This window comes from Rhinoraja longicauda, chromosome 5 (genome assembly GCF_053455715.1).
Source record: "Rhinoraja longicauda isolate Sanriku21f chromosome 5, sRhiLon1.1, whole genome shotgun sequence".
Lineage (NCBI taxonomy): Eukaryota > Metazoa > Chordata > Chondrichthyes > Rajiformes > Arhynchobatidae > Rhinoraja > Rhinoraja longicauda.
The window spans coordinates 17,158,960-17,185,498 of NC_135957.1; the positions used below are offsets into that span (position 1 = coordinate 17,158,960).

Consider the following 26,539-nt stretch of genomic DNA (forward strand, 5'->3'; position numbering starts at 1 on the left):
TACTTTAAATAACCAATCCAATCAGCACACCTGTAACTACAAATGCAAAATATTACAGGCAGCCTTATCACACACTCAAAATAATTTTGAATTTATAAGGAGTAGCAATTGCAATATATACCTAATTAAGCTCAGCATTTCAATCACATTCAGCATGTAACATATTACACAAAAATCATTTTATTGTTGAGAAACACTGTGAATTATTGGTGAATCTACAGTAATTCTGACTCCCGACTTTAAAGCTATTCTTTTATTTGTACACTGAAAAGCTTTGTGTCTAATTCTTATTCATCCTCACAAATACATAATTTAGTTGCAAAACATAAGTTTCCAACTGCAGACACCAATGTATTCTGGGTGAGCGCTGGCTGTTGGGAGTTGGACCAGGTTTATGGTTGGGGGGGTTGGATCAGGTTAGTGGTGGGTGAGGGTAGGTTGGGCTAATGTGTTGAGGGGTGGATAAGTGAGCAGACAAGCGAGATAAATGTGTCCAATGTTCCTTCAATTGCATACTTCCACTTGTGAGCACAGGGGACATCATTAGTGCGATGTGTTGAAAGGGGCCAGTGAGAAAGGGATCGGTAGAAAGAACCAGCCAAAGTTTGATGAGATGGGTCTTCTACTGTCATCATTTGTGCACTGACTGCACAAGGACACACACAGGATGTCAAAGGGCATGAGTAAAGAAAAGTTATTTTCAAATGTCACCTTCACACCATCTTCCATTAAATGGTCTTCTCACCCAGGTGAACCCACACCCAGTTCTTTCGCGAACATCCGTGAGGTGCAGTGCTTCGTATTCCAGAAAGTGAGAGGAGTTCAGGGCAAATAGATCGGGAGGAATAGGGAGAACCTGGTGATCCTGGTCTGACACGAAAGCCCTATCTTTTGTCCCTCTAATTTGTAGAGAACAGCAGATGTTGACAGTAGCAGCTGTGGAAGAAGCCAAAGAGCTTTGAAGCAACTTACTAATTTGATGTACCATATCCTTTAGCCTTTGTAAATCCCATAGATATTGCCACCACCAATGCAGGCAATCCTGAAGAAATAAATTATATTTCATAAGAAAACTGTATCACTGCACATAAGGAGGAATACAAATACAACCTTTTTTTTCACAGGATGGTCAAAGATGGGCCAATTATCTTCAATGAAAGGGGAAAGAACACAATTTTTTTTAAAGCAAAATAGGTTTCTAAGGAACACATAAATATAGTTCACCAAAATGAAACATTGACATGGATATTAATGCTTACCCCAGCCAAGGCATAGAAAGCGTTTGCGGATGAGCCTTGTTCTAATCTTCCCTGTGACAGCCATGTAAGATTGCCAAGCCTCAGTCAAAACCCAGCAGAAAGAAGCCAGAAAGAAGAAATGCAGAAAGGCAGTGGTCATTGTGCAAACACCCTGTGCACACAAAACAAACAATATTTTCTTTTTAGTGTGAATGGCTTGTGTCCACCGGAGACCAAGGTCCGAGCAGTTCATCAATATTTATTGCCTGAGTCACACATGCTAAAAAGATGAACTGGTTACAAAAGGACTACTGGCTCACAGAGCTTTATCCAAATTAAATTTATACCTCTGGAAGCAGAGGGGTGGAAAATAATACTGTACACCAATCCATTGGAAAATCTATTCATAACTTCCAGGAGTAGAACTAGGCCATTCGGCCCATCGAGTCCACTCTGCCATTCAATCATGGCTGATCTATCTTTCCCTCTCAACCACATCTCCTGCTTTCACCCCATAACCCCTGACACCCTTACTAATCAAGAATCTATCAATCTTCGTATTAAAAATATCCATTGACTTGGCCTCTACAGCCATCTGTGGCAATGAATTCCACAGATCTTTTCTTGCCTCCAGTTCTTCACCCAACCTCCCTCCCCCACCCCATCCCAATTTCAGACTGAGGGTCCCGATCTGAAATGCCACCCTTTTTCTCCAGAGCCTGACCCACTGAGTTACTCCAGCACTTTGTGTCTATCTTTGCTTTCTTAATCACCTCATCTGCCTGTGAACATGCATTCATCTGACCTTTTCTCTTATATTCCTATACTCACTAGTTTGCGAGACGAGAAATAATCCAGAGATTGTAGCCTAGAAGGCTCCACTCTTCAATTTATTGGCTTGCTCCTAAAATACATGTGCAGGACCTCATTCCTCCTTTTGCTTCCCAATACTTCTTCCAAGGAATATGACAGTTCAGAGCCCACAAAGTGAGAAGTGAGTAGAAGACAAACTCAAAATAAAGGACATGCTTTCCCATCATGCTTCAGATGACTGATGTTATTTTGGGAATAGTCAGTACAGTTCCAGCTACCTATTATTGCCAAAAGGTAAATTAGGACAGAACACCTAGCTCCTTCTTGATTCAGAATAAGATGATTAATGCATACATTTAAAATGTCCAAACTTTCCCAGAGCTTCATGGATCAATTTGACAAAATAGGCTGAATGGAAGTCATAGAGTCATAGAGTCCTACAGCACAGAAAGAGGCCCTTCGGCCCATCGTGTCCGCGCCACCCGTTACCAAACACAGTCTAATTTTAATCCCATTTTCCCGCATTTGGACCGTAGCCCTGAATGTTGTAACATTTCAAGTGCCCATCCAAATGCCTCTTAAACGTTGTGAGTGTTCCCGCCTCCACCACCACCCCAGGCAGTGAGTTCCAGACTCCAACAACCCTCTGGGTGAAAAAGTTCTTTCTCACATCCCCCCGAAACCTCCCTTCCCTTACCCTGTATCTATGTCCCCTCGTTGTTGAACCTTCCACCAGTGGAAGAAGTTCCCCGCCATCTACCTTATCTATGCCCCTCATGATCTTGTACACCTCGATCATGTCCCCTCTCAGCCTTCTCAACTCTAGGGAAAACAACCCCAGTCTGCCCAGTCTCCCCTCATAGCCGAGGCCCTTCATCCCTGGCAGCATCCTGGTGAATCTCCTCTGCACCCTCTCCAAAGCTATCACATCCTTTCTATAATGTGGTGACCAGAACTGTACACAATACTCCAGCTGTGGCCTCACCAGTGTTCTGTACAATTCCATCATTATCCCCCTACTTTTATATTCGATGCCCCGGCTAATGAAGGCCAGTAACCCATATGCCTTTTTAACCACCCTGTCCACCTGTCCTGCTGCCTTCAAGGACTTGTGTACCTGTACTCCAAGGTCCCTCTGTACCCCTGTCTTCCCTAGGGTCCTTCCATTCATGGTGTACTCCCTCTCCAATTTATTTCTGCCAAAGTGCATCACCTCGCACTTTTCAGGATTAAATTCCATCTGCCACTGCTCCGCCCATCTGACCATCTCATCTATATCTTCCTGCAGCTTGCAGATCCCTTCCTCGCTATTCACCACCCCCCCTACCTTTGTGTCATCTGCAAACTTGCTGATCATGCCCTGTACGTTGACATCTGGAAGGTTGAATTTGTGAAGTCAATGTAATATTATGCATTCTCTAACGTTGACATATCATGCAGCTGTATTCTGCAACTATTTTCTGAGTTTAATTTGCTGGTTTCGATAACATTGTTTACTTTCTGCATCATCAATCAATAATTTAGTCATTTTAAGAACAATGAAGAAAAAGATCCAAGAACCTTGAAAATATAACCTATTTAAGATGCTCAAATGATTTTAAGAATAGATACAATGCAATGTAATGATATATTTTTCAGTTCAGGGGGCTAAAAAAGCTGGCTAAAAGTACACAAAAGTCATGGATCAAAGCAAATTATATTATTGCTGACATTGCCAGGCTTAATCACTTGATTGCTGCACATTTAAGGCTGTGTCCTTTCAGTGTTATCTCTGAGCATTACTTCAGAGTTCAATGATGTACAAACTCTGCATTTTAAGTCCCAAATTAAGACCATTCTAAGCTTACAGACATGCACCCAAACCTCTGCAATGTGCTTCTTTATGCAGCTTACTACATTGTTTCCTTACTTCCAAAAGCCCTCTCAAAGCCTGTCTTATCCTTGTCTTTGGCCGTCATGAGTGTCCCAATTCCTGTCTAATGGATGAATGTAGTAAACCAATGCAAATACCAATATTCTCCATTTGGAACATCACGTAGTATGTTCCAAGCAATTGCAAAGTTTCTCTTTTATCATTTAGTGGAGGTGGTGGTGATGCTCATTAGATCAGCAGATCAAAGACCACAAACGAGCAAGGTCCAAATGAGTTGAATGACCAGAGTTAGTTAAAGTGGTAATGCTTACCATGGTGGTGGCTAAACAGCCGTGCTATTCTTCAAATAATACTGTGCAATTGTTCTGTGCAAACATTCATACGAGGTCTCAGTTCAAAGTCTCATCCAGAGAACAGCATCTTTGACACCATAAAATCTCTCCGCCATTTGGTCAGTTTTTAAACTCAAAGCTGAGCAGCCACGGTTTGGAAAGCATCAAGTTTCAGCAGATTTGTTTCCAAATTCTAGATTTCTTTTCCTTTCAGGTGCTGACTTACTGGGTCTTAATCTTATGCTTTTACAGTTTGCATTTCAATTTTTAACAGTTGTAAACTTTTTTATTCATGCATTTATTTTAAGCATAAAATACCTTGGGGGCTAAACTTGTTGTCCAAAGCCTTTGACAGCCCAATGCACAAACTTGATGCTAATTGTACCAGATACACGATACAGCCATCACCGGCTACGTGTGGATGCACCATAGAAAGCATTTCATCCGGATGCATCACGACATGGTTTAGGAACAGCTCCATCCAAGACAGCAGGAAATTGCAGAGAATTGTGGACGCAGCCCAGACCATCACACAAACCAGCCTCCCTTCTATTAACTCCATCTACACTTCACGCTGCCTCGGCAAGGCCACCAGCATCATCAAGGATGAGACTATCCCCAGACACTCCCTTTTCTCCTCTCTCCCATTAAGCAAGAGGAACAGAAGTTTGAAAACACACACCTCCAGATTCAGGGACAGCATCTTCCCAGCTACTATCAAGCAACTGAACCATCCTATCACCAACTAGAGAGTGGTCCTGAGCTACCATCTGCCTCAATGGAGACTATCTTTAAGTGGACTTGTTGGACTTTATCTTGCATGAAAAAATGTTATTTCCTTTAACCTGTATCTGAACACTGTGGATAGAAACATAGAAACATAGAAAATAGGTGCAGGAGTAGGCCATTCGGCCCTTCAAGCCTGCACCGCCATTCAATATGATCATGGGTGGTCATCCAGCTCAGTAACCTGTACCTGCCTTCTCTCCATACCCCCTGACCCCTTTAGCCATAAGGGCCACATCTAACTCCCTCTTAAATATAGCCAATGAACTGGCCTCAACTACGTTCTGTGGCAGAGAATTCCACAGACTCACCACTCTCTGTGTGAAGAAATGTTTTCTCATCTCGGTCCTAAAAGACCTCCCCCTTATCCTTAAGCTGTGACCCCTGGTTCTGGACTTCCCCAACATCGGGAACAATCTTCCCGCATCTAGCCTCTCCAACACCTTAAGAATTTTATATGTTTCAATAAGATCCCCCCTCAGTCTTCTAAATTCCAGCGAGTATAAGCCTAGTCTATCCAGTCTTTCTTCATATGAAAGTCCTGCCATCCCAGGGATCAATCTGGTGAACCTTCTCTGTACTCCCTCTAAGGCTAGAATGTCTTTCCTCAGATTAGGAGACCAAAACTGCACACAATACTCCAGGTGCGGTCTCACCAAGGCCCTGTACAACTGCAGCAGAACCTCGCTGCTCCTATACTCAAATCCTCTTGCTATGAATGCTAACATACCATTCGCTTTCTTCACTGCCTGCTGCACCTGCACGCTTGCTTTCAATGAATGGTGCACCCAGGTCACGTTGCATCTCCCCTTTTCCTAATTGGCCACCATTCAGGTAATACTCTGCTTTCCTGTTCTTGCCGCCAAAGTGGATGACCTCACATTTATCCACATTATATTGCATCTGCCATGCATTTGCCCACTCTCCTAATCTATCCAAGTCACTCTGCAGCCTCCTAGCATCCTCCTCGCAGCTAACACTGCCACCCAGCTTCGTGTCATCCGCAAACTTAGAGATGTTGCATTCAATTCCCTCGTCCAAATCATTAATATATATTGTAAATAACTGGGGTCCCAGCACTGAGCCTTGCGGTACCCCACTAGTCACTGCCTGCCATTCCGAAAAGGACCCGTTTATTCCTACTCTTTGCTTCCTGTCCGCCAACCAATTCTCTATCCACCTCAACACTGAACCCCCAATACCATGTGCTTTAAGTTTGTACCCCAATCTCCTATGTGGGACCTTGTCGAAGGCCTTCTGAAAGTCCAGATATAACACATCGACTGGTTCTCCTTTATCCACTCTACTAGTTACATCCTCGAAAAATTCTATAAGATTCGTCAGACATGATTTGCCTTTCATAAATCCATGCTGACTTTGTCCGATGATTTCACCACTTTCCAAATGTGATGCTATCACATCTTTAATAACTGACTCTAGCATTTTCCCCGCTACCGATGTTAGGCTAACTGGTCTATAATTCCCCGTTTTCTCTCTCCCTCCCTTTTTAAAAAGTGAGGTTACATTAGCCATTAACTTGATTGTAGCCATGTATAATCTTTCCACTGACTGGACAGCATGCAACAAAATAGCTTTCTACTGTACCTCAGTACACGTGACAATAAACTAAACTAAACTAAAATCACTGGCCTACCCGTCAAGATAGAACCAATTTTGTGAGCAGCTAACACCATTTAAACCAAGCTTGCACTTTTTAAAGCAATAATAATGGAGGCTGTGGTGCCGGGGAACATTCGTGGTTCAACAGTGACCACCACACTGACACTTGCAGTAAGGTGAACTATGTGATTTATTCTAGGGGTAAGAAAGTCCAGGACCACATGGGGGCGCTGCCCCTTGTCATCAGAGCACATGTGTGATGACGTTGCCAATCTGGGCTTGTCTCGGCAGCTTAGTCCTGGTCTTCGAAGGAGGAGGCGTGGTGATCTCAGGCTTCTTCCTGCAGTTGCTCCTTGCCTCGAGGAGGCGTTGATGGTACAGGTTTCTTCCTGGCAGCTCAGCTTTGAGCTTGAAGGGGCCAGGCTGGCAGTCTTTGGATTGGCTAACTAATAAATTTTAATGTACTTACTATCATAGGATTCAGTGTCCAGACTTTGCCTCTGTGGCTGTGTGAGGCCGCAGTCCCTCGTGGTCTGTGGCAGGAAGAGGTTCTGGCATCTCAGGCTTGCCCCAGCTGCTCAGACTTGGCCTCAGGTACAGTAGCTTGCTGTCCAGGGCAGTACTGTCCCGGCAGTCCTGTCTTGACCACACAGTGGCGCTGGTGGTCTCAGGTCTGTCCCAGTAGGTCAGTCTTTCTTGAGGGAGCCAGGCCACTTAATCTCCCTTCCTCAGTCTCTTCTATCTTCCACTTTCTCTTCTGCTTCCTCTCTCGTCCACTCCCTTCTCCCAGTCTCCTCCTTTGGCTCAAATGCCTGGGTTTTATAGAGAGCGGGCAGACAGGGTTCAAGCGGCCAACCAATAGCTATAATGTTGAGAACTGGCCTCTCCTGGTCTGTCAGCCAGTTAAAGTGGTCAGAGCGGCACCCAAGGAAGATGGCACTGTCACAAGGGAGAAACCTGATCCCTCCATTGTAATCACTCCATTAGACAGACCTACATCCAGTTCTGATGCAGAGAAACTGTCTGAAGCTGCACAATTTAACATTTAGTCCAGAAAACTGCAATGTGCCCAGTTGGAAGATGAGGCACGATTTCTCAAACTTACATGACGACTCATTATGACTGTGTAGGAGGCTACAGACAGCAAGATCAAAGTGATGTGGTATCTCACTCTTAGTCTGACCTTTCCCACTCCATCTCACTGTTTCAGAGCCGGCCATTTCCGCAGTAAGCCATACATTCTGGCTTTTTTTCCTCCCTCCATCAGCACATCCTGACATGTTGAGCATGTCCTACAGATGTGTATTTCAATGTTTGTCATGTTCCTTTATCTGTATTCGCACCATGTGCCTTTATCTCAGAGCTTTTGACCCATTTATTTCCTTTGCTTAGCTGCCCCTCTCAATCAGATGGGGCAGGGACACTGTAGTTCCTGATGGTGCATGAGTCAGCAACTGTTACTTGGAAAACTTCTCATTTACCTCAACTCCGAATGTCCCAAAGGTTTTAGAGGATAATGACAAATATCGTACACCATGTGGCAAGTGTGATGTTATCTTCAAGGCAACCTCTGTAGATGGAGTGAAAAGATGACTGTGGCTACTCCCCAGAAGGGGATTTGTGTGAACATGCTAATCCCCCACAGCTGGTGCTCCCCTTCTGTTAACTCCCCAAAACCAGAGCCGAATCACACCTCTGTGAGAAACTTTCCTGACATTCTCACAAACATTCATTCAGCGAAAATAGTTGCATAAACAGATCTCTATTAGTGACATTAGATGATCTCTTTTGTAAAAATAGCCACAACAAAAGAATAGCTCTCCAAACTGGAACCAGAAAATTAGCTTCAAGCTTGCTTCCTCATTCAAGTAATTGTTTCCCCACTATGCGTGTAGCATGCCTCGCTCGCTCCATCACCACTAACACTTTTACTGTTCAAATGCTTCACAAACTCAGTCTTTCAAAATTCATTAGATCCAGCACCCGCAAACCTTTCACAGGAGACATTTACTTTTTATAAAACATGCTGCATGATTGCATTCCCAAGTGGCCTGTTGCCAATTGCAACAATATGCTCTTTTATTTTGGATCCTCCCGCCACAGCTTTCCCACATCCACCTTTGACAATTCCATTGTCATTTTAAATATCACAGTTGAGTCAGTGTTTGACCTTCTACACTCAAGGCAATAAAGCCCAGGTTTACCTGCTTTCATGCGCCAACCCATCATCACTCCACTGAATCTAAATAGTCTACCCTCCAAGGCTTTCTTTCATGTGATGAAGAGAATAATATTTAGTCTGAGGAAGGGTCTCGACCCGAAACGTCGCCTATTCCTTTTCTCCAGAGATGCTGTCTGAACCGCTGAGTTACTCCAACTCTTTATGTCTATCTTCGGAACAATACTTCATATGGGACAAGATATGCATGGAATGTATACATATATAATGGCACCTTAGCTCTGTAATATATATTGATGATTCAATTATTGAATATATATTGATAATTATCAATATAATGATAATTCAATGGCATTGAATATATGTGATGCATACATATATAGTACCATAATTATGCAAGTAATGTCTTGATGCTGATAGTCTGGTTCTGTTTTTGATATAAAAACATATGAAATAAGAAGCACCATTCCCAGGAGGCACAATTCACAGCCCAGAATTGCAAACTAGCACTAATTCACACCATTTCCAGCTTCCATAGGTTTATGCTGTAACTCGAGGTCAGGTTGCTGTAGGCAGGGGGTTTTCATGGTCAGTGTATATATATATATATTATTGTGTAGGAAGGGACTGCAGATTATGGTTTAAATCAAAGGTAGACACAAAATGCTGGAGTAACTCAGCGGGACAGGCAGCATCTCTGGAGAGAAGGAATGGATGACGTTTCGGGTCGAGACTCTTCTTCAGTGGTTAGGGATAAGGGAAACGAGGGATGTAGACGATGATGTAGAGAGATAAAGAACAATGAATGAAAGATATGCAAAAAAGTTACGATGATAAAGGAAACAGGCCATTGTTACCTGTTTGTAGGGTGACAACGGGAAGCAAGTGCGACTTGGGTGAGGGAGGGATAGAGACAGACGGAATGTTGGGATTACTTGAAGTTAGAGAAATGAATATTCATCCCACTGGGCTGTAAACTGCCCAAGCGAAATATGAGATGCTGTTCCTCCAATTTGCGTTTAGCCTCACTCTGACAATGGAGGAGACCAAGGACAGAAAGGTCAGTGTGGGAATGGGAAGGGTAACTAAAGTGTTTAGCAACTGGGAGATCAGGTGGGTTCAGGCGGACTGAGCGAAAGTGTTCATCGGAACGATTGCCCAGTCTACGTTTGGTCTCGCCGATGTATAAGAGTCCACATCTTGAAAACGGATACAGTAGATGAGGTTAGAGGAGGAAGTGAACCTCTGCCTAACCTGAAAGGACTGTTGTTGGGGTCACTGGACAGAGCCGAGAGAGGAGATATAGGGACAGGTGTTGCATCTCCTGCGGTTGCAGGGGAAGGTATAGTTTGGGTGGGAAGGGATGAGTTTTTACTGATGTTTCGAATTACCTGGGCAATTAAACCATTTTATCTAGCACATATTAATACCAGATTCTTTGAATACCAAGGTCTCACCTCATACTTTATGTAATTTCACACCCACTGATTCTAGAGTGAAGCAAGACAATGCCACTTTCTGCTATCTCTTCAGTGACCACTGTCTGTGCAAACCTTGAGCTTTTTTGACAGAAATAGCAATTATAAACAATTATTGACGACAGACACAAAAAGCTGGAGAAGGCTCTTGACCCAAAACGTCACCTGTTCCTTTTCTCCAGAGAAGCTACATGTCCTGCTGAGTTACTCCAGCTCTTTGTGTCTATCTTTGGTTTAAATCAGCATTTGCAGTTCCTTCCCACACATCTTGTCTGCAAATTATTGGCCAGTTTTGTTTACGCAGATAATCCAAGAGATAAAGAACAGCACATTCACATCAGGGTATCAAAGCAGGCTGCTACCAATTTAAGTACCTTTGTAGTGGCGTTACTGCAGAGCAGCATGAGCTTTTAAGGGGTGCAGACCACATTAGAATAATTACATAATAAGATCAGATTTCAATAGATGTCTTCACTTGAGTATAGAAAATGACTTAACTGATATGTTAGGTATTTATTCACAAAATGTTGGAGTAACTCAGCAGGTCAGGCAGCATCTCAGGAGAGAAGGAATGGGTGACGTTTCAAATGGGATAGTCAAGGATGGAGTTAAAGAGAAAGAAAGTATAGGAAAAGTTAAGAAAGACCCCAGAATTTACGGGACAGAAAGCTCACGAAGGAATAGGAGAGAATGGCCAAGTGTAATAGGAATCGATGTGAAAGGTGAGATGAGCAAAGGATTAAAAGTACTATATATGAATGCGCGAAGTATAAGAAGTAAAGTGGATGAACTTGAGGCTCAGTTAGAGATTGGTAGATATGACATTGTGGGGATACAGAGACGTGGCTGCAGAAGGATCAGGACTGGGAGCTGAATATACAGGGTTATACGGCCGATAGAAAGGACAGGCAGGTGGGCAGAGGAGGTGGGGTAACTCTGTTGGTGAGGGATGGAATTCAGACTTTTGCGAGGAGTGACATAGGGACTGACGATGTAGATTCACTCTGGATAGAGTTGAGGAATTGTAACGGTAAGAATATACTAATGGGAGTTATCTACAGACCCCCAATCACTAGCCTGGATATAGGGTGTAAGTTGCAGCAGGAGTTAAAATTGGCATGTAACAAAGGTTATGGGGGATTTCAATATGCAGGTAGACTGGGAAATTCAGGTTGGTTCTGAAAGGGAGTTTGTAGAGTGCCTCCGAGATGGATTCTTAGAGCACCTCGCCTATCAGAGAGAAGGCAATTCTGGATTAGGGTTGTCCAATGAACCAGATTTAATAAGGGAACTCAAGGTAAAGGAGGTAGTGACCATAATATGATTAGTTTTAATCTGGAATTTGAAAGGGAGACGGTTAAACCAGTAAAGGCAGTGTTGAGGTTGAACAAAGGGGACTATGAAGGCATGAGAGAGAAGCTGGCCTAGGTCGAATGGAATGGGATCCTAGCAGGAATGACGGTGGAACAGCAATGGCAGGAATTTCTGGGCATAATCCAGAAGATGCCGGATCATTTCATTCAAAAGAGGAAGAAAGATTCTAAGGGGAGTAAGAGGCAACCGTGGCTGACAAGGGAAGTTAGAGATGGAATAAAACTAAAGGAAAAGATGTATAACATAGCAAAGAGTAGCGGGAAGCCAGAGGTTGGGCAACTTTCATAGGACAACAGAAGATAACAAAAAGGGCAATACGGGCTGAAAAGATGAGGTAAGAAGCAAAGCTGGCCAAGAGTATAAAGGACAGTAAAAGCTTCTTTAGGTATGTTAAGAGAAAAAGATTAGTAAAGCCAAATGTGGATCCCTTGAAGGCAGAAACAGGTGAAATTATTATGGGTAACAAGGAAATGGCGGAAGAGTTGAACAGGTACTTTGGATCTGTCTTCACTAAGGAAGACACAAACAACCTCCCAGATGTACTAGAGGACAGAGGATCCTGGGAGACAGAGGAACTGACAGAAATTTGCATTCGGCGAGAAATAGTATTGGGTAGACTGATGGGACTGAAGGCTGATAAATCCCCAGGGCCTGATGGTCTGCATCCCAGGGTACTCAAGGAGGTGGCTCTAGAAATCATGGACGTATTGGTGATCATTTTCCAATGTTCAATAGATTCAGGATCAGTTCCTGTGGATTGGAGGGTAGCTAATGTTATCCCACTTTTCAAGAAAGGAACGAGAGAGAAAACAGGGAATTATAGACCAGTTAGCCTGACATCGGTGGTGGGGAAGATGCTGGAGTCAATTATTAAAGAGGTAATAATGGTGCATTTGGATAGCAGTAATGATTGGTCCAAGTCAGCATGGATTTATGAAGGGGAAATCCTGCGTGACTAATCTTCTGGAATTTTTTGAGGATATGACAAGTAAAATGGATGAAGGAGAGCCAGTGGATGTAATGTATCTAGACTTTCAGAAACCGTTTGATAAGGTCCCACAAGGGAGGTTGGTGAGCAAAATTAGAGCAGGTGGTATTGGAGGTAGGTATTGACATGGACCGAGAATTGGTTGGCAGACAGGAAGCAAAGAGTATGAATAAACGGGTCCTTTTCAGAATGGCAGGCAGTGGAGAGTGAAGTGCAGCAAGGCTCGGTGCTGGAGCCGCCACTATATACAATATATATTAATGATTTGAATGATGGAATTAGAAGTAACACTAGCAAGTTTGCAGATGACACAAAGCTGGGTGGCAGTGTGAACTGTAAAGAGGATGTTAGGAGGTTGCAGGGTGACTTGGACAGGTTGAGTGACTGGGCAGATGCATCCCACTTTGGTGAGGGTATCCACTTTGGTGGCAAAAACAAGGAGGCAGATTATTATCTCAATGGTGTCAGAGTAGGTAAAGGGGAAGTTCAATGAGACCTTGATGTCCTTGTACACCAGTCACTGAAAGTAAGCGTGCAGGTACAGCAGGCAGTGAAGAAAGCTAATGGCATGTTGGCCTTCATAATGAGAGGATTTGAGTATAGGAGCAAGTAGAGGTCATTCTACAGTTGTTTAGGGCCCTGGTGAGACCACATCTGGAGTATTGTGTGCAGTTTTGGTCTCCTAATTTGAGGAAGGACGTCCTTGTTATTGAGGCAGTGCAGCGTAGGTTCACGAGGTTAGTCCCTGGGATGGAGGGATTGTCATATGAGGAAAGATTGGAAAGGCTGGACTTGTATTCACTGGAGTTTAGAAGGATGAGAGGGGATCTTACAGAGACGTATAAAATTATAAAAGGACTGGACAAAGCTAGATGCAGGAAAAATGTTCCCAATTTTGGGGGACTCCAGAACCAGGGGCCCTTTAAAACTGAGGTGAGAAGAAACGTTTTCATCCAGAAAGTTGTGAATTTGTGGAATTCTCTGCCACAGAAGGCAGTGGTGGCCAATTCACTGGATGAATTTAAAAGAGAGTTAGATAGAGCTCGAGGGGCTAGTGGAATCAAGGAATGTGGGGAGAAGGCAGGCACAGGTTACTGATTGTAGATGATCAGCCATGATCACAATGAATGGCAGTGCTGGCTCGAAGGGCCAAATGGTCGCCTCATGCACCTATTTTCTATGTTTCTATGTTTCTATCTCTTTAGATGATTAAAGGAGTTGAAGAGGAATATATAGAGAGATGTTTTTTCTGGCCATAACAAACTGTGATGCATCCAGATAGGATGCTTTCTGTGCAGAATCTTTTTTATTTGGGAAGTGCAGAGGTGTCAGGCTGTTTGGGGGGGAGGGAGGGATGGGGAGGGTGAGGGATTCAGAGATAAAGTGGAAGTGGAAAATAAGGATGGGAATTTCAATATACAAGTCAAGAAGTTCTAATAGCCCCATAAGAATACACCAGTGCAGAAATAATGTGACAAAGCAACAATGATTTTGTTTAATAGTTCACTGAATCAATTATCAGTTGAAACCAAGACAAAGACCTTGGTTGCCACAACACAACAAGTGCTTCTAGTTCATAAAAAAATACCCCTCTCCTTTGCTTCCAAAGATAGGGTGAGGACAACAGCTGAAGCATCTATGGAGTGAATGGCTCGGAGTTGGAGCATGGAGCCCAGCCTGGATGGAGTCGAGTGAGAAAGGGTCATTGATGGCTAGATGTGAGTTGCAGGGGCAGGACTATCAATAGGTAACTTCATGTGGTTGTGGAAGGGGAAACGACTGGGGTTGAAATTTTCTGGAGGAGTGGAAAATTGGAAGTTGGGAATTATGGGGGAGCTGGAGACTGGAATTGGGAAATGTAGGAGAGTGGGAGATTGGCGAATGAGGATTGTGTGGGAAAGTGGGGCAATCGGAGACTGGAGATTGTGGAGGAACAGGGGCCATTGAAGAGGGATTGTGGGGAGATAATCAGAAAATGGGGATTGGGCAGTAACGGGATATCAAGTGGGAATTGTGGAAGATCAGAAAGAGGGGATTGGGGGAGTTGGGAATCAGACTGAGGGGACTGTAGACGAGTGGCAGGCTGGATGTTCTGGATGTTCACAACAAGGTTGCGACACAGTAAAACATTGGAGACTGCGGAACATAGAGGCGAGGAAGATTGAGCAGAAAAAAATCTGGACTGGCAAAGTTGAGGGAGAAAACTAAACCAAATTGTGAATGCTATTCCAGTAATGAATGCCAATATGCCTGCTTTAATTGTGGGGGGTACACCCCAATTTCTACAATATGAACAAGCCGTCCAAATTTCATCCGGTCTTAATTCACCTTCTGTTCTAAAACTGAAACTAATGGTATAAAAAAAACCAAAACATTGGTGTTCTGTAAAAGATCCTCATGTTTTCCCATGTGTGATATTCCCGTAGCATCAGAGAAGGGAACTGTGGACCATGAGGTGTGTTTTCCATTCAGATCAATGGAGCAAGGCTTCAGAACCTGGCTGTGTAGGAGCTTGACACAAAATGTATTGTCTCACAATATAGCACAGCTTTAAAACAGAAAAGATGAACAAGGAGTGACTGGAATACATCAGTGGATTATGTGTTCCCGGCAGCATTTCGGATTCTTCAGCTGTTCCATAAAAAAGGCATTTTTTCTTCTGCAAGGTAATAATCCTTCACAAAATCTCTGCAGAGTTTTGTATATCATTTAATAAAGGCAGCCTGCCATACAGCTTGAACACGATTCTTCTCCGTGTAATGCATGTTCAACTCACTTTACCACGTATGGCTCTCTTTTATTCACTCTGGCGGCAGGATCTCACAACGCTGGGCACCATTCAACCCTTCATACCTCTGCCTGAGCTTGGGTTTACCCATTAGTCCCGGTTCCCACTCCTCTGTCCACACAGAGCGTTTCATTTCCATTGAATCTTCCATTCACCCATCAGTTCATCGATTCCCATTCGGTTTAATTTAATTTTCAACATTGCCCTTGTAGCAGCAGACTCTACAACACAACCTCTGGTTGCATGAAATTAAAATTCTTATTTACCTACTGGCTTCTTTGCAAGATATTCCAGATTGCTGTTGAAAATAAAAAACACTTATTTTTATTTAGGACCTCTGATGATGTAAGTGGCCCATGCAGCCTATTCAAGGCATAATCAAACGAAAATCTAAACCACATGAGGTCTGCTGGACATAGGATTTAAGTCAGATTGTTAAGGAAGAGGGAGAAGAAGGAGAGGCAGTGGGATTAAGGAGGGAGTGCTAGAGTTTAAAGCAAAGACATATGGTGCAGCGGTAGAGTTGCTGCTTTATAGCGCCAGAGACCAGGGTTGGGTTCTGACTGCGAGAGCTGTACGGGTTTTGTACGTTCTCCCTATGACCACATGTGTTTTCCCCAGGTGCTCCTGTTTCCTACTGCACTCCAAAGACGTACAGGATTGTAGGTTAATTGGCTTCGATAAAGATTGTAAATTGTCCCTGTTGTGTAGGATAGCGTGAGTGTGTGGGGATCACAGGTCGGTGTGGACTCAGTGGGCCGAAGAGCCTATTTCGTGCTGTATCTCTAAACTAAGCTAAACATAGCAGCCATCAGTTGCTCAGACGCACACATTTGTTAACTCAGTCATAGGTGGCAGTGTGCTGAACCTGCTAATGCCACACAATGCCCTTCAGAGATGAGGGCTCAGTTTGACTAACCCAGACTGTCAAACGTTATCCCAGATCTAACCCATGTAGAACCTGGCTCAGGAGTACTCTCAGCTTCATCTTTGTTGTTCACTGCCTTGCTCAACTCAAAAATACAAACAACTATTTAAATTGAATATTTACTCACAACTTACTCTAATGATCAGGCACTGCAGTAGAGCTATCCATCTCAGTAAAACCTCATTTTTGATGGATCATTGCATCTTCCGCAGGGAAAAGGATTTGAACACTGGAGTAAAGATGCCTTACGCAGCTACTGTGTGTAAAGCCTGAGTGAGCCTGTATCTGGACTAAAGTGAATGTATCACCTAAGTGGTTGCTGGACAAAACTAGAGTGCACGGTTTTGGGGTGATATACTGGTGTGGTTTGAGGATCAGTTAACAAACCAAAGTGGGACGAGGAATAAATAAATCGTTTTTGGGTTGGGAGACAATAACTAGTGAGGTGAAGAAGTCGGAAGAAGGGTCTCGACCCAAAATGTCACCTACTCCTTTTCTCCTGAAATGCTGCCTGACCCGCTGAGACACTCCAGCATTTTGTGTCTATTTATAGTTGTGGTGTTGAGGCAGGGACTGGCGCTGTGGGCCAGATTATTCACAATCTATATCAATGATTTGCATGAAGGACTCAAGGGTAATATATCCAACTTTGCTGATGAAACAAAGAGAGGTGGCAGTTAGATTAGGGGCTCTGGGGGGTACGGCTAGGTACAGTGAATGGGTGAGAACGCGGCACATCAACATAATGTTGAAAATGGTGAGGTTGACCACAAAAGATAAAAATGCAGAGCTTCTTCTTTACACCAAGACAGAAAGCTGTTTGTATTTAGAGGGAGCTGTATGCCAGAAGGGAATTGAAAGCCAATGCCCAGATGAAGCAAACAATTCGGAAGACACATGCAAGACAGACACAAAATGCTGAAGTAACTAAGTGGGACAGGCAGCATCTCTGGAGAGAAGGAATGGGTAACGTTTCGGGTTGAGACCCTTCGTCAGTTTGAGAGACACATGTAATGTGGCCATTGGTGTGTAAGGACGAACATTACGAATGCAGCAATGTGGGTTTTATTGCAGGAGTGTAAAAGCTCCAGCTCGGATTATTCCTGGGGTATCCTGTTGTCAGCATGGAAGCGCGGTTTATGGCTGATCGTATCCTCTGATATCAGCAACTGGCCTCAAAGCTTTGAAGTGTTAAGAAGAACATCTTGCCATATGGACTGCCCTTTGTTCCCAAGAAAGAAGAGGTCACGATGGACACGACTGACACGGAGGTCCCGAAAGACACATAAAGATTTATAGGACATTGTAAACTTGCCATATAAGGCAGTGATGGAAAAATACTGGCACATGTATTTAGGGTATAAAAGGTGTGTAAATGCTAGCTTTTGGAGAGAGAGGCTACACTAGCTGCCTGAGCGTTTCTGAACGCTCCAGTAGCTAGGCTCTCTCCCACCTGGGTGAGTAGAATAAAGAGGTTAAATGATTTTGGTTGTCTGACTATTCTGTTCATAGGGCACGAACTACAACAGGTGCAGGCGTAAAGGTGCCTTACTGCAATGATGTATAGCTCTGGCAAGGCTGCTGCTGGACGATTGTATATGGGCCTGGTCTCTCCCCCTAAGAAAGGATGTAATTGTCAAACATGAAGTGGAACATAGATTCACCAGATTGATTCCTGGGATGGAATGAACAGCCAATGATAATTGATTAAGCAGAATGAACCAGAATTCTCTGGAATTTAGAAAGAGAAATGATCGTATTGAAACATACCAGGGCTTGACAGAATAGACCTGGTATGATGTTTCCTCTTACTGTGTACCAATTTTAGACGTTTGAAGAATGTAAGAAACAGAAGTAGGTGTAAACCTTTGACCCTTCATGCTTGCACCACCATTCAATAAGATTACAGCTATTCGTTTACCCAGGACCACTTTCCTGCACCAGCCCTAGATTCTCTTAGACCCTTAATAACTAAATTTCAGGGGTCTGAGTCTCAAAATCAGTGGTAGCCAATCAGGATTGAGGTGAGTTACATTTCATCCAGAAGGTGTTGAATCTTTGGAATTTTCTGCACAAGTGTGTTGTGAAGGCTCACATGTTGAATATATTCAGGACAGAGATGAACAGATTTTTAGATAATAAGAGAAAATCAAGAGATATGGGATTAATGCGGGGGAGTGGTGCTGAGGTTAGAAACATAGAAACATAGAAAATAGGTGCAGGAGTAGGCCATTCGGCCCTTCGAGCCTGCACCGCCATTCAATATGATCATGGCTGATCATCCAACTCAGTATCCCGTACCTGCCTTCTCTCCATATCCCCTGATCCCTTTAGCCACAAGGGCCACATCTAACTCCCTCTTAAATATAGCCAATGAACTGGCCTCAACTACCTTCTGTGGCAGAGAATTCCACAGATTCACCACTCTCTGTGTGAAAAAAAACTTTCTCATCTCGGTCCTAAAAGACTTCCCCCTTATCCTTAAACTGTGACCCCTTGTTCTGGACTTCCCCAACATCGGGAACAATCTTCCTGCATCTATCCTGTCCAACCCCAATAGGGATTATTGAATAGCGGAGAAGCCCCTAGGGATCTAATGGCCTAATCACATTTCTGTTTCTCATAGACTTCAAACGTCTAAATTGAAACATAACAACCACAATTTTGTACGTGTTAAAATTCCAAAGAGCTTGAAACAAAGTCACCAGTCCTGGGATATTGCCCCAGGTGAAATTGTGGCACAATAAGTATTGCGTCACAGATGTCCCAGTCCAAAGAGGTAATCCCAAAATCAACTCCCGCAGGGAACAAGCGTCAGGAACTGAGACCCAGGCCTCCCCAGCTATCTAACCGGAAGCACATACATATAATTTCACTTACATCTCCCTGAACCTGGCACCATTTAATGTAGTAGCATTTAAAACTATAGTAAACAAATGCGTGGCCTTTTAAAAAATATTGCCAACAAATGGAAGTAAAAGCACACCAGTTAATTCTATAATCTTTAGTCAGAGGATAGTGAATCTGTGGGATTGCCACAGAAGGCTGTCAAGACCAAGTCAGTGAATATTTTTAAGGCCGAGATAGATAGATTCTTGATTAGTACAGGTATCAGTGGTTATGGGGAGAAGGCAGGAGAATGGGGTTAGGAGGGAGAGATAGATCAGCCTTGATTGAATGGCGGAGTAGACTTGGTGGGCCGAATGACCTACTTCTACTATTCCTTATGACCTTATGACCTTATGTTGTGAAAATCAACAAAAATGCAAATGCTTGAAATCTAAAATGCTGGAACTATTCACCAGATTGGGTCACATCTGTGAGAAAATTTAATTTAATATACATTACATACATTTATATTTAATTTTTTATACATTATATTGAATTGTTGGACCAGACCAAAATATTGTTTTTATATTAATCAGAACCTTGACATAAATATTTAAAGAGAGGCGTGCTTCGGTTTGGCATAAAAATAATGACTATTTTAAAGAAAAGATACAGGCAAATTGATAACTCTCCAGCACCATGATTCATTCCATTCCAATGTGAAGCTTTCAAGACCAGTTTAGGTCACTGTAATAAATTCATAAAAAGCAGGGACGAACTGGACAGTCAGCTGATCCTGAAAAGTCAGCCAGGGCAAGGTTCAGGGCAAGTAAACAGCAAAAGCCTGTTTTGCAGATGAGCGTTGCCAAACTGATGTTAAAATTAAGTAATATGCACTGTCATTTATCTCTATAAAAAGCAGTGTGATGTCAGTTATCCTAACCTTGAAGGACAAAGATAATTTTCCCCCCCCCATCCAGAGGTGCGGATGTAACATTGTGGAGCCCAGCTGTGTGCTCAAGGAAATAGGAACCAGCATCAGAATGCAGCCCTGCATCATTCTAATTTCATTCAGCTCATTCTCACCATGGTGACCAAAGCCAGGAAGCTCCCTGTGGCCCTCAGACATGAGAGCAATAATGACAAAGCTGCAGCAGCACAGCGACTATTTTAGTCCCATGATGAACATCCAGATGAATTAATACAAAACTAAATTGGTGCATACAATTGGGAACCATGAGCGGCAAATAATTTGCAGTGCAAATCTAGGACGATTACAAAAACATGCATGCATATATCATGGTAATACAGAAACATCAAACTTCCATGCCAGTATCTTTCACGTTATCAGGATTTCCCAAACTGCATTCTAGTCGGTGATGTACTTTAATACACCAGTCACTATTGTAAAACAGCCAATCTGAACACATCCAGCTCCTACACAAAGACACTACCGTTAATGACCAGTTAACCTGCTCTAGTGATGTTGGGTGGGAAATAACTATTGGCCACCACTACAGGAAAGATTCTCTGAAAGGGTGCTGAAAGATCATACAATTTTATTGGTATGGAAAATTGCCCTGATATGCCCGCTTACAAAAAGCAGGGTGAATCCAATCTCACTAACTCCCATCCTGTCAGTCTACTCTCAATGAATGCTAAAGTGATGGAAAGTACTCCCGACGTTGCTAACAAAGGTACTTACTCGCCAATAGCTATCAGATGGAACTTACTCACCAATAGCCAGCTCACTGATGCACAAGATAGACACAAAATCTTGGAGTAACTCAGCGGGTCAGGCAGCATCTCTGGAGAAAAGGCATAGGCGATGTTTTGGGTCTGAACCCTTAATCAGACTGAAGAAGGGTTGGACTGAAACATCACCTATTCCTTCTCTCCGGAGATGCTGCCTGACCTGCCGAGTTACTCCAGCATTTTAGACAATAGACAATAGACAATAGGTGCAGGAGTAGGCCATTCAGCCCTTCGAGCCAGCACCACCATTCAATGCGATCATGGCTGAACACTCTCAATCAGTACCCCGTTCCTGCCTTCTCCCCATACCCCCTCACTCCGCTATCCTTAAGAGCTCTATCCAGCTCTCTCTTGAAAGCATCCAACGAACTGGCCTCCACTGCCTTCTGAGGCAGAGAATTCCACACCTTCACCACTCTCTGACTGAAAAAGTTCTTCCTCATCTCCGTTCTAAATGGCCTACCCCTTATTCTTAAACTGTGGCCCCTTGTTCTGGACTCCCCCAACATTGGGAACATGTTTCCTGCCTCTAATATGTCCAATCCCCTAATTATCTTATATGTTTCAATAAGATCCCCCCTCATCCATCTAAATTCCAGTGTATACAAGCCTAATTGCTCCAGCCTTTCAACATACGACAGTCCCGCCATTCCGGGAATTAACCTAGTGAACCTACGCTGCACGCCCTCAATAGCAAGAATATCCTTCCTCAAATTTGGAGACCAAAACTGCACACAGTACTCCAGGTGCGGTCTCACCAGGGCCCGGTACAACTGTAGAAGGACCTCTTTGCTCCTATACTCAACTCCTCTTGTTATGAAGGCCAACATTCCATTGGCTTTCTTCACTGCCTGCTGTACCTGCATGCTTCCTTTCAGTGACTGATTCACTAGGACACCCAGATCTCGTTGAACATCCCCTCTTCCTAACTTGACACCATTCAGATAATAATCTGCCTTTCTATTCTTACTTCCAAAGTGAATAACCTCACACATTAAACTGCATCTGCCATGTATCCGCCCACTCACACAACCTGTCCAAGTCACCCTGCAGCCTTATTGCATCTTCCTCACAATTCACACTATCCCCCCTCATCTAAGTCATTAATGTACATCGTAAATAGCTGGGGTCCCAGCACCGAACCTTGCGGTACCCCACTGGTCACTGCCTGCCATTCCGAAAGGGACCCATTTATCCCCACTCTTTGCTTTCTGTCTGTCAACCAATTTTCTATCCATGTCAGTACCCTACCCCCAACACCATGTGCTCTACTTTTGCCCACTAATCTCTTATGTGGGACCTTGTCGAAGGCTTTCTGAAAGTCGAGGTACACCACATCCACTGACTCTCCCCTGTCAATTTTCCTAGTTACATCCTCAAAAAATTCCAGTCGATTTGTCAAGCATGATTTCCCCTTCGTAAATCCATGCTGACTCGGAATGATCCTGTTACTGCCATCCAAATGCTCAGCAATTTCGTCTTTTATAATTGACTCCAGCATCTTCCCCACCACTGATGTCAGACTAACTGGTCTATAATTACCCGTTTTCTCTCTCCCTCCTTTCTTAAAAAGTGGGATAACATTTGCTATCCTCCAATCCACAGGAACTGATCCTGAATCTATAGAACATTGAAAAATGATCTCCAATGCTTCCACTATTTCTAGAGCCACCTCCTTAAGTACCCTGGGATGCAGACCATCAGGCCCTGGGGATTTATCAGCCTTCAGTCCCATCAGTCTACCCAAAACCATTTCCTGCCTAATGTGGATTTCCTTCAGTTCCTCCATCACCCTTTTGTATCTATCTTGGTTGTAAAACAGCATCTGCTGTTCCTTCCTACAGACTGATGCAAAATTTGGGTTTTGCCATGACCAGCCTGCTGCAGATCTCATCACGGACTTTGTCTAAACATGACAAAAGAGCTGAATTCCTGAGATGAGGTGAGAATAGACACAAAATGCTTGAGTAACACAGTGGGTCAGGCAGCATCTCCGGAGAAAAGGAATAGGTGAAATTTCGGGTTGGAACCCTTCTTCAGACTGAAAGATAGAGGAGGCCAGAACAAAACTGGGCCGGCAACAGATGACCTCAGGAAAGATGGAGTCCATGAGATGAGAAGGACTATCTTTCCATCATGGCAGGATTTGACTGAGTGTGATATCAATGAGCACTGGTTAAAAAAAAGCATCTCAATGGACATCAAGGGGATGTCTACAATGGCTGGAGGCATCCCAGGAACAAAGCAAGCCGGCAGGGGTTAATGGAGATTAAACATCACAATCTCAGTGTTTTATGCTCAAACATAGAGCTGGACCTTAGAGCTCAGGCGCATGGTACATGGATAGGAAGGTTTTGAGGGATATGGGCCAAATACAGACAGGTGAGACTAGTGTAGATGGGGCATCTTGTTCAGAGTGGGAAAATTGTGCCGAAGGGCTTGTTCCCCTGCTCTGTGACTCAATGACTCATCTCCAGCTGCTTCATCCGTGACCTTCAGAAATGGAATGTTGTTGACAGCTGCACAATGGTCAATTCCATTTGCATCTCCTCAGCAAATGAAGCGGCCCCGACCCACATAAGTGAAGGCTTGGACTGTTAAGTGTAAAGATAAGTTCACGCGAAAGAGTGCGAGTCAATGGCAAACTCTGATAATCAGCGATCTGATCATGTGGAAATCCCGATGCCTCACAGGGTGATGTTTCTCCTGCGGTCCTCTCAGCTCACCAAGTCTCTAGTTTCCCACAATCTCTCTAACAGGAATCCCTGTTTCCTGTGCTCCCTTTACAATCACTGAGGCAGTGTTTCCCATGCTCCCATTACACTCGCCAGAGCCGTCCTTCCTTGAAACTAACTGGGCCGCCCGCTCTTGCATTCTAGCTGTGACTTAGACGAAGGGATTAAAAGTACCATTAGCAAATTTGCAGATGATACTAAGTTGGGGGGTAGTGTGAATTGTGAGGAAGATGCAATAAGGCTGCAGGGTGACCTGGACAGGTTGTGTGAGTGGGCGGATACATGGCAGATGCAGTTTAATGTAGATAAGTGTGAGGTTATTCACTTTGGAAGTAAGAATAGAAAGGCAGATTATTATCTGAATGGTGTCAAGTTAGGAGGAGGGGGAGTTCAACGAGATCTGGGTGTCCTAGTGCATCAGTCAATGAAAGGAAGCATGCAGGTTCAGCAGGCAGTGAAGAAAGCCAATGGAATGTTGGCCTTCGTAACAAGAGGAGTTGAGTATAGGAGCAAAGAGGTCCTTCTACAATTGTACCGGGCCCTGGTGAGACCGCACCTGGAGTACTGTGTGCAGTTTTGGTCTCCAAATTTGAGGAAGGATATTCTTGCTATGGAGGGCGTGCAGCGTAGGTTCACTAGATTAATTCCCGGAATGGCGGGACTGTCGTATGTTGAAAGGCTGGAGCGATTGGGCTTGTATACACTGGAATTTAGAAGGATGAGGGGGGATCTTATTGAAACATATAAGATAATTAGGGGATTGGACACATTAGAGGCAGATAACATGTTCCCAATGTTGGGGGAGTCCAGAACAAGGGGCCACAGTTTGAGAATAAGGGGTAGGCCATTTAGAACGGAGATGAGGAAGAACTTTTTCAGTCAGAGGGTGGTGAAGGTGTGGAATTCTCTGCCTCAGAAGGCAGTGGAGGCCAGTTCGTTGGATGCTTTCAAGAGAGAGCTGGATAGAGCTCTTAAGGATAGCGGAGTGAGGGGGTATGGGGAGAAGGCAGGAACGGGGTACTGATTGATAGTGATCAGCCATGATCGCATTGAATGGCGGTGCTGGCTCGAAGGGCTGAATGGCCTACTCCTGCACCTATTGTCTATTGTCTATTGTCTATTAACTCACTGAGGATCAACTTCTCATGCTTCAACTAATTTCACTGAGGTCCCATCTCCTTGCTTCTTTTAAATTCACTTGGGGGCCTGAAAAATGTAATATATATGCCTGTGTAACATATTGTTAATAATCTGGCAGTATCCATTGACCAGAATATAATAGAGTACCACACAGGAACAGGCCCTTTGCCCCACAATGTCCATGCTGAACATTTTGCTAAGTGAAGCTAATCTCCTGTTTGCACAACATCCACGTCCCTCCGTTCCCTGCATATCCATGTGCTCATCGAAAAAGCCTCTTAATTGCCACTATTGCATCTGCCTCCATCGCCATCCCTAGAAGCGCGTGCCAGGCACCCACCACCCTCTGTGTGAAAAGATTGCCCCGCGCGTCTCCTTTGCTCCTCTCACCATAAAAAAATAAACACTATTGCTAAAAGAACAGATCAGAGGCTAATCAGCGAGTGGAGAAACATCTCTTGATGCCTCAAAGCCTTTCCATCGTCACCAGGGCTTGTCCTGGCTGTGACAGATATTCTCTTGTGGATGGGCAGGTGTAGATAAACAGCTTTTCAGCAGAGACACAGTGCAGGCTCTGGGTTGCGAGAGAGCTTCTGAGAGGAGGACCGATTGGTGAATAGCAACAGGTGGTATTTTATACATTTCTTTGCTGCTTCAATGAGAAAGTCATAAAGCATGGAAACAGGCCCTTCGGCTTAACTTGTCCATTCCAACCTTGATTTGACCCATATATTCCTCTAAATCTTTCCAATCCATATACCTGTCCAAATGTTCTTTAAATGGTGTTATTGTACTGGTTTCAACCACTTCCTCAGGCAGCTTGTTTCATCTCCATACCAACCCGTGTGTGAAAATATTGTCCTCAGGCCTCTATTAAATCTTTTCCCTCGCACCTTAAACTTATGGTTTCGTGTTAGTGATTCCGCAGGACAAAGACTGCATGCATTCACCCTATCTATTCCCCTTGAGATTTTATTCATCTTTATAAGATCACAGGTTCACCAGATTGATCCCTGGGATGGCGGGACTTACATATGAGGAAAGACTGGATAGACTGGGCTTGTACTCGCTGGAATTTAGAAGATTGAGGGGGGATCTTATAGAAACATATAAAATTCTTAAGGGGTTGGAGAGGCTAGATGCGGGAAGATTGTTCCCGATGTTGGGGGAGTCCAGAACCAGGGATCACAGCTTGATAAGGGGGAAGTCTTTTAGGACCGAGATGAGAAAACATTTCTTCACACAGAGAGTGGTGAGTCTGTGGAATTCTCTGCCACAGAAGGTAGTTGAGGCCAGTTCATTGGCTATATTTAAGAGGGAGTTAGATGTGGCCCTTTTTGCTAAAGGGATCAGGGGGTATGGAGAGAAGGCAGGTACAGGCTACTGAGCTGGATGATCAGCCATGATCATATTGAATGGCGGTGCAGGCTCGAAGGGCCGAATGGCCTACTCCTGCACCTATTTTCTATGTTTCTATGTCTATGTTTCACACCTCGGTCTCCTACACTCCAGGGAATAATGTACTAGCCTGCCTTCCCTCTTCCAATAACTCAATCCATCATGTCCTGGCAATATCCGCATATTTCTTTTCTGCACTCTTTCCATCTTAATGGCATCTTTCCTATTGCTGGTTGACCAAAACTGGACACATACCCCATAACACAATGCAACGTGTAGATAAGT

At 43.9% G+C, this 26,539-nt stretch overlaps 1 protein-coding gene across 11 annotated transcripts in view; it reads right to left on the bottom strand.

Annotated features, from left to right (window-relative positions):
* The window catches only part of adgrb3 (adhesion G protein-coupled receptor B3), a 590,910-nt gene that overhangs the window by 57,128 nt on the left and 507,243 nt on the right, over positions 1 to 26,539 (bottom strand). For all 11 annotated transcript variants that reach the window (XM_078398997.1, XM_078398996.1, XM_078399002.1 and 8 more), the window contains 2 exons: positions 1,260 to 1,410; positions 973 to 1,042 (listed from right to left, as the gene is read on the bottom strand). In XM_078398997.1, coding sequence (XP_078255123.1) covers positions 973 to 1,042; positions 1,260 to 1,410 — 221 coding nt within the window. The remainder of the gene's footprint in view (positions 1 to 972; positions 1,043 to 1,259; positions 1,411 to 26,539) is intronic.